Below are 9,653 nucleotides of genomic sequence, written 5' to 3' on the forward strand. Positions count from 1 at the left end.
TATAAGCTATAAAGGTCATTAACATAATAGTCATATTTGCAGAAATTTAGTTACGTATTATTTTGTGTGAAATAAGATGAGAAATCACTGTAACACGGGTGTATTAGCAAGATAAGGATATATAAAAATAAAAAAAACTCTAAAGTAAGCATTGCCCATGCGTGCAACAGTCTTTACGTACGTTATTATCCACTATCCTCACGTTATCATTCATTGGATAGACAATCCATATGTGGACCAAACGACTTTCCCTTTAGATGAAAAAGTGAACACGAAAATAATTTACCGAAAGAGTACTTTGAAGTACATCTTTTCCATCATAATTTAATTTCTGAGAAATTCCTGATCATAATTTAAGGGTTTGATTAACCATCTCTCCGTCCATTAACTTTAAAATCCCATTTCATGGTATTGAATTCACATACTTTGAATATTGATCTCTAAACCCATGATTAATATAAGCTTGAAATTTCCTCTGTAACTCCCGAAACATCTTCATAGTGGCACTTTTAGATTACCTCATTTCAAAGGAAACCTCAAGTGGCTCTATTTCATCATATTTTATACGTATCTCAATTTCACCTAATATCCCTTTGATGTCATTAACTTAACAGTTAACAATATTTTTCTTGGTTTCTTATCTATGTCAGCTGGCCATTTTTTTGGATACTATGTCTTAGTTTATGAATGGTAAAGCTGTCGTTACTCCGTTTGGACTTCACTATTAAGTTGGCCCAAACAAGACAAACTTGATTTTTAAATAGTGAATTTTTTTGTGGTCTGATGTAACAGAAATGGTATAATATTCCGCAAACTTCATTGCCACACACAAAACACCAAAGCTATTGGACAATTATTGGATTTAACTTGTATGATATGATATACTATATGATAATTATAGTACTACTCTCCTACCTTCTTATTCGTCGATTTAAGCATTACTTGTTATTTCCTTTGCTTCAATTTGGACCGTTTCCCATAATCCTATGACCATATAAATTTACAACTCTGTCCACCAAAATGTAACCCTGAAAGTTATCATTTGAACATCAAAGATTAAGAAACAAGAATGGGCAAACTACACATACTGATGATACCATATCCAGTACAAGGCCATGTTATCCCCTTTATGCAGCTAGCTCAATCCTTAGCCAAATATGGCTTCAAGATCACTTTTGCCATCTCAGAGTCCTCTCACATGTGTATACTAAATTCTTTATCAGGAAAAAATAGTTTGCATGATCAGATTCATCTGATTTCAGTTTTAGATGAATCAGAATCAGGGGATAAAAATGTGCCTGGTAGCATATTTGAAGCAATCTTTAAAGTCATGCCTCGGAAAATTGAGAAGTTAATTCAAGAAAACAATACATCTGAGGTTGATCAAATTAGTTGTGTTATTGCTGATCTGTGCTTTGGATGGGCTATGGAACTTGCAGAAAAAATGAGAATTAAGAGAGCAACCTTCATAACTGCTGCAGCTGCTAATTTGTTACTGGGTTTTAACATTCCAGAGTTGATTGATGATGGCATAATTGACAATGATGGTAAGTACTTTCTACTAATTTATGTGTTTATGTTCGGATAAATCATATACTCATATTACAGACCATGAAAAGATTTTTTACTCTATCAATGTAGTTTAACATGTGATATGTACATAAGGCCTTATTAGAATATGAGATTTTTCTTTTAAATATTATGTTTAGTTTTTTTTTTTTTAAAAATTAAATGGTAGTCCTTATTTTGTGAAGTGTGTCTTGCAAGACTTATGAAGTGTGTCTTGTAAGAATCATGTAGCTATAAGTGTAGTCTTTTGTATGATGTTGACTATCTATGTATGTATGTATGAATGAAAAGCTACTGCTGAACTTTATCTTCTCCTTCTCTTAAGCTCCAAATTCTAACAGTGGTATCAAGAGCCAATCTTCTTGAGGGATTTGTGAAAGTTTAAAGATAAGTTTTTTTTTGTTCTTCTAAACCGAGAGAGCTGAACAATTGTAACAATGGCATCCAACAGCTTCTTGGGTGCAACCCCTCCTATGTTTACAGGAGAAAATTATCACATATGGGTGATAAAGATGAAGGCTTATCTCAAAGTTCTTAGTTTATGAGAAGCAGTTGAAAGTGAAAATGATCCCCCTCCACTGGTACCAAATCTAACTGTTGCACAAATGAAGAATTATGAAGATGGAAAGTCCAAGAAACCAAAGGCCCTCACTTGTCTTCATTCAGCACTTTCAGATGTGATTTTCACAAGAATAATGGCTTGTGAAACACCCAAATAAGTATGAGAGAATCTAAAAGAGGAGTTCGATAGAAGTGACAGAGTGAAATCTGTCAAAATCTTAACTCTCAAAAGAGAATTTGAGATGTTAAGGATGAAAGAAGAAGATATTGTGAAGGAGTACTCTGCCAAACTTCTGGAAATTGTAAACAAGATAAGATTATTTAGTGAAACTTTTACAGATTCAAAGGTGGTGGAGAAGATGATGATAAGCTTACCAGCAAGGTTCGAGTCCAAGATTCAGCAGTAGAGGAATCTTATGATTTGAAGACTTTATCCATCGCAAAGCTGATTAGCAAGTTGCAAGCCCAAGAACAAAGAACAAGTAAAAGAGATGAAGAAGTAGAAGAAGTGACATTTCAAGCAAAGTACAAAGGCAAGTAACCTGTGAAGGATAATAGGAGGATGAAAGGAGATAACACAGTAAAGAGAAGGACATGGACGGAATCTTCACAGAAAGAAAATTTTCCACCTTGCATCCACTATAAAAGAACCAACCATTAAGAAAAGGATTGTTGGTTCAAAGGGAAACCATCAATTTAGTGCAGATTTTGTAGAAAAATGGGTCATATTGAGAAGAATTGCAGGGCCAAGCAGAATCAACCACAACAACATGTTCAGCAGGCAAATTTCACTGAAGAGTCAGAAAAGGAAGAAAACTTGTTTATGGCTACTCATGAAGAAAACACAACCAACCAATCCAAATGGTTCCTAGACAGTGGATGCACAAGTCACATGTCATATAATGCTCATGTTTCACACACTTGACAAGTCACTTAAAGCTAAAGTTAGGATGGGAAATGGTGCAACACTAGAAACACATGAAAAAGTGATAAGAATTGAGTTACGTTAATAAACAAGAAAATAATGAAGAAACGAAAATACTAAGATTAAAGGCAAGAAATTAAAGATACGCAAAATAGGAGAATAAAATCTCCAATTTCGAGGTTAAGTGCTAAGAACCCTAATTACTCTTACTATTCAAAATTAGCGGATTAAGACTAATTATGATACTAATAGAGTCAAATCAAGAACTTAGATCAAAAGTGATCTAGACCCCCATTTCAAAGAAACTAAAGACAACAATTAGTATAAGACTAATCACCTTCTTTAATTAACTTTAATAGAAATCAAAGATATCAAATTAAGAATTAATTTTACCTCCTAAAGAATCGTTCTTATAGGGTTGCAAGATAAATCCCAAGTAGTCACACCCAAAGGTGTAAATAAGAGAAACTCTCAATTAATAATAATATTGTATTCCTGAAAATAACAAAATCCATCCCTATATATAGGGAAAAAAAAACCTATGCTATTTATAGGAAAAAAAAACCTATCCTAAATAGCATGGGATTGGGATCTACCTTTATCAAATCCTACTAGGACTAGAAAAGCATATAAAAATAATATTAAAAATTCTCCCCTATGAAAATAAGGAAAAGCTTCCAAATTTACTCACAACCCATATGGGCCTAATCTTCTTCCTTTTGGGCTTGGACTTGAATCATGAAATATGTGTAGCACTTTGCCCATTCCTCTCCATAATTCATGGACTCGTTCTTGGGCTCTTCTTCCATCATAAACATTTTTTTGATTCACATTGAAGCCCATCAATCTTAATGCAAGTGGACCAGCCTGGATGCTATCATTCCCCTCTTCTTGAAAATAATTCATCCTCAAATTTGAATCTCGCATAATCAAGACGACATACAATATTAAACAACATCCATTAATTGAAAACAACAATTGTAGGAACAAAACAAGATAGTGACCATGCATCCACTAACCCAATTAATTCTTTCATGTATAAATACACCTTTATAAAGCATGTGGACATCCTCATTCCAATAAAAAATTCTCTTCCTTGTATGAGCACAACAATATTCATGTTTAGATGACGTAGGGAGTGATATGTGTCTCTCCAATTTAGCTCTATTAATAAAGTACTCCATTGGGCTTGTCAAAGACGTCGTAAGCTTCATAAAATATGTATCAAATTTAATACTTTTATGATATAGCCAAGCATCATCAATTACACTTCTCAAAGATTTTTTCACATAATATTTATTCACATAAGCATGGGAGATTTCAAGAAGGTTAGAAGAACCTTTCAATCTCAAAATACAATCTCCATTAAATTCTAAGTAGCTGGTCAAATTCACCAACAAGGAATCATGAATAGGTTCAACAATGGGCATTTGATCACTTGTATCATAATAGTCATGGATTTCCTCATCACTAGTAGCAAATATTTTTTTAACCTTACAATCACCAAGACTTGAGGAGTTATGCCTTAATTTGGTCTTATGTAGCAAAGGAATAATATCACCTCATTTTTCTTGCTCATTGGCGTTAGATCTATATTTGCCTTGTTGGACTTCTTGTCATAAGTCTCATCTTGGACAAGTCCAAAATAATTCTCTTTACTTATATCCTTCTTATGAACAAACACTGCTCAATGGGACATATAGTTTCAACCACCTTAGTATTAAGTTCATCCAATGAAGTATTAAGTTCAACCAATGAAGGTTTTTCAATGCAAACTTTTTCGTGAGTACCTATAAGTGAATCAAAGCAACTAAAAGAAGAAGTAGGAAGGTTAAAGTTAGAATAAGAAATAACCTCACTCAAACTCCCTTGGTTCTCTTTCTCTACCTCATTATTATCCTTCTCTTTATTACTCTCATGATCATCTCTCCTTTCTTTTATCTTGGCCTCACTTGACATCTCATTCTCTTCACATAACACAACCCTTCTTCTTTCCTTTCTTGAAATATCAACATGCACCCCCTTACCCTTATCATTCTTTTCTCTCTAAAAAATTTTCATTGCTTCTTTCACACGTTTGTGATATTCATAAAGTTGGGATGGAGTTAAAGGTACAAGTTTATATTTTCTTTTGTTTAACTCAAGAGAAACTCTATTCTTCCCCTATCATAAATTACATTCCTATCAAACTGCCAGGGATGCCCAAGCTTGATATGACAATCTTGCATTAGAATTACATCACAAAGAACATTATCAGAGTACCTTCCAATGGAGAAAGAAATCATGCATTGCTTAGTCACCTTAAGTTCACCGAAATCATTGTGTTTGATGTATATAAGTTTCAACTTCTCCACCACGTATGAACTTATCACATTAGCATCACTTTCAAAATCAATAATCAAAGAGCAAATATTATCCTTTATCCCACACCTTGTATGAAAAACACTTCTCCTTTAATCAATTATATTCACCTGATTAGGTGGGTTTTGGGTGACCTCTAATGCATCGAGTAGAGCAGAAATCCTTCTAAGTGCCTCGGCTATGCCATTGTTTTGAGTCCTTCAGTATCTTTTTGAGACATCTCCAAAAGTTAAAGAAAACAAAAACTCTCAATTTGACCCTTTTTTATCTCACCCCTCTTGTCTTTTCCCACTCAACTTACAACCTTTGGCTGATTCCTTTAGGATTTATATATTAACCCTACTAGTAACAATCCCTTTAGAAGTAGGATGTAGAGAGAAAAAAAATTACCAACTCCCAGACGAATTAGGTTTGGTGAGACAAGAAAAAAGACCAATTTTAAAAAAAAATTCTCAATTTCCCTTTTTGATTTTCTTTCTTGATGTTAGAAAACAAGAAACACAATAAATTTAGAATTTCTTGATCTAAAGCAACCTATTTTTTTTTACTATGAAACTCCCAAGAATTATCAAGAACGGAACCTTGATAGAACCGCTCTGATACCACTTGATAAGAATCGGGTTACGTTAATAAACAAGAAAATAATGCGAAAGCAAAAATACTAAGATTAAAGAAAAGAAATTAAAGATAGGCAAAATTGGAGAATAAAATTCCCAATTTCAAGGTTAAGTGCTAAGAACCCTAATTGATTTTAGAATTTAAAATTAACGGATTAAGACTAATTATGATACTAATAGAGTCAATTCAAGAACTTAGATCAAAAGTGATCTAGACCCTTATTTCAAAGAAACTAAAGACAACAATTAGTATAAGACTAATCACCTTCTTTAATTAACTTTAATATAAACCAAAGATATCAAATTAAGAATTAATCTTACCTCCTAAAGAATCATTCTTATAGGGTTGCAAGATAAATCCCAAGTAGCCACACACAAAGGTGTAAATAAGAGAAACTCTCAATTAATAATAATATTGTCTGCCTGAAAATAACAAAATCTATCCATATATATAGAAAAAAAGCCTATTCCAATTTGCATGGGATTGGGATTTACCTTTATCAAATCTAACTAGGACTAGGAAAAAACTATCCCAAATAACATGGGATTAGGATCTACTATTATAGAAATAATAAATAAAATTCTACTAGGACTAGGAAAGGATATAGAGATAATATAAAAAATTCCCCCCTACGAAAATAAGGAAAAGCTTTTAAATTTACTCACAACCCATATGAGCCTAATCTTCTTCCTTTTGGGCTTGGACTTGAATCATGAAATATGTGTATCACTTTGCCCATTCCTCTCCATAATTCTTGGACTCATTCTTGGGCTCTTCTTCCATCATAAATATCTTCTTGATTCACATTGAAGCCCATCAATCTTAATGCAAGTGGACTAGCCTGGATGCTATCAAAAAGGTTCAGTTGCCTTTCAAACTTAAAAAGGTACAAAGCTTATACATGATGTGTTGTATGTTCCTTCTTTAGCATGTAAACTATTGAGTGTTGGCCAAATGATGTCTAAAGGTTATTCCTTATTTTTTAAGGGAAAATATTGTTTGATTTTTGATACTGATGATACTTTGATTGAAAAAGTAGAAATGGTGGATAGGATCTTTCCAGTAGATGGAAAGTTTGATAGTGCTAATTTTGTAAGATTGGACGATTCATGGTTGTGGCACAGAAGACATGGGCATTTTAACGATGCTACTTTAAAATCTATGTATGAGAAGGGCTAGACTAAGGATTTACCTGAGATAGCACTATCTAAAGAAGTTTGTGTGTCATTTCAGGTGGGTAAGGTTTATAGGAAAGCATTTCCTAAAAGTGCTACCTGGAGGGCAACTAAAAAACTTGAACTTGTTCACACTGATGTATGTGGACCTATGGAGACATCATTCTTGGTCAAAATAAATATTTTGTGTTGTTTATTGATGACTTAACAAGGATGACTTGGGTGTATTTTTGGAGTAACAAGTCTCAAGTATTTTCTGTCTTCAAGAAGTTTAAAGCTTTCACCGAAAGATAGAGTGGCTGCAAGCTGAAGGCTTTGAGGTCAGATAATGGAGGTGAATACACCTCAAATGAGTTCAATAAGTATTGTGAAGATGCAACGATTGATCATAAGCTGATAGTAAGTTATTCACCAGAATAGAATGGAGTTTTAGAGAGGAAGAACAGGATGATAGTTGAAATAGCTAGATGTTTGTTGCTTGAAAAGAAACTACCGCAAAGTTTTTGGACAGAAGCTGTTTCTACTTCAGTTTATTTGTTGAATAGTCTGCCAACCAAATCTATGGATGGTAAAAATCCTACTGAGCCATAGAGTGGAAACAGACCATCTGCCAGGCACTTAAAAATCTTTGGTTCGATATGCTATTTTCATATTTCTTTAGTCAGAAGAAGCAAGCTTGAACCAAAAGGTGAATTGGGGATCTTTATTGGGTATTCATTACAGGCCAAAGGTTATAGAGTTTTCAACTTGAAAACAAAAGGTATTTCCATCAGAAGAGATGTAGTAGTGGATGAGCATGCTTATTGGAATTGGAATAAGAAGCAATTGAGAAAGAAAATGTAGGTCCACTACTTGAAACACAACTATTTGACTCTAAAAATCCGGAAGAAGCTGAAGAATCAGATGGTGAATCCTCACTTGATTCTCCAATTTTGAAGACAAGGTCCCTTATGAAAGATGCAATGTTTCAATCTTGGAACCCAATACCTATCAAGAAACATCAAAACATTAAGTTTGGATTGAAGCCATGAAGGAGGAGATTGGTATGATTGAGAAGAATGACACTTGGAAGCTAGTTGACAAACCCAAAGACAGAAATATAATATGGGTGAAATGGGTTTATAGAACCAAATGTAATCCAGATGATTCATTTAATAAATATAAAGCAAGGCTTGTTGTGAATGGTTACACGCAAGCTGCAGGTCTGGATTATAGAGACACATTTGCACCTATTGCAAGACATGATACAATACGACTTTTATTTGCTTTGGCAACTTAATCAAATTAGAAATTGTATCATCTGGATGTGAGGTTGATATTCTTAAATAGGCCGTTGCAGGAACAAATTTATGTCGACCAACCTGAAGGCTTTCAAGTTGCAGGAATGGAGGATAAAGTTTACAGACTACATAAGGCATTGTATGAATTGAAATAGGCTCCTCGAGCTTGGTACAGTAAGATTGATGATCATCTCATTCATTGTGGTTTCAACAGAAGTGTAAATAAAGCCACTTTATATGTGAAGAAGGCTAAAAGTGGAGATGTGCTTGCGGTATCACTCTATGTTGATAATCTTCTGGTAATTGAAAGTAATAAAGCTATGGTGAATAATTCAAGAAAGAAATAGAGACCAAGTTTGAGATGTCAGATTTGGGTGAAATGAATTAGTTTATGGGAATGGAGATTATCAAGCTACTAATGAAATCTTCATTTCTCAGAGAAAATATTGTCACACCCCTTTTTTCGTACTACAAAAGATTAATTTCATGGTTTGAAATGGTTTTAATTATTAAAGTGACAAAAGATGAAAATTCATTTCGAAAAGAACTTTTTATATTCAAAACTCAGAGTCGCCACTTGGCATAAATCGGGTGTGCCAAGTCACCCATGGATATCCTTTTCAAAATGGTTTTGACTCTTTAATATTGGTTTGCGAACAGAGATTCTGGCTAAGGAATTCTGTTGACTGAGGGGAAGGTGTTAGGCACCCCTCGATCCCGTGGTTTAACCACGGTCGCTTGGCAGAGCGTATTGGCTAAATCGACATTACAAATGCATAAACCACACAAAGCACGCAAAAACAATCACTAAAGCAAACAAAAACAAAATAATCCAAAATATAATGTCCAGTCCAATTATTACAACCCGAAATAAAAAAGGTACTGAAAGTAAACCTACGCTAACCTACACTAATCCTAAACTACGCTCCAATTCTTGATCCACTGTCCCGAGCCTTCATCGCGAACATCCTCCGAGTACAAAATACATGGGGCATTCTCTGGTCAATAAACACAAGTACCTCGGGGCATTCCCCGACCGAATAGTACATTTAATCCAAACGCGATAAACTAGCAAACATTCAACCAATATTCCATTTTTCAAACATTCAATGAAAACAATTATTCATAAGAAATTTGCCTACCCGAACTTATATTCGCCTATTC

At 34.0% G+C, this 9,653-nt stretch overlaps 1 protein-coding gene across 1 annotated transcript in view; it reads left to right on the forward strand.

The window, feature by feature from the left end:
* The first annotated feature begins 635 nt into the window (after positions 1-635).
* The window catches only part of LOC107858751 (UDP-glycosyltransferase 83A1), a 36,141-nt gene continuing 27,123 nt past the window's right edge, over positions 636-9,653 (forward strand). The window contains exon 1 of the mRNA XM_016703523.2: positions 636-1,547. Within this exon, the coding sequence (XP_016559009.2) occupies positions 1,070-1,547 (478 nt within the window). The 5' untranslated portion in view covers positions 636-1,069. The remainder of the gene's footprint in view (positions 1,548-9,653) is intronic.

The sequence above is a fragment of the Capsicum annuum genome, chromosome 2 (assembly GCF_002878395.1).
Source record: "Capsicum annuum cultivar UCD-10X-F1 chromosome 2, UCD10Xv1.1, whole genome shotgun sequence".
In the NCBI taxonomy this organism is placed as follows: domain Eukaryota; kingdom Viridiplantae; phylum Streptophyta; class Magnoliopsida; order Solanales; family Solanaceae; genus Capsicum; species Capsicum annuum.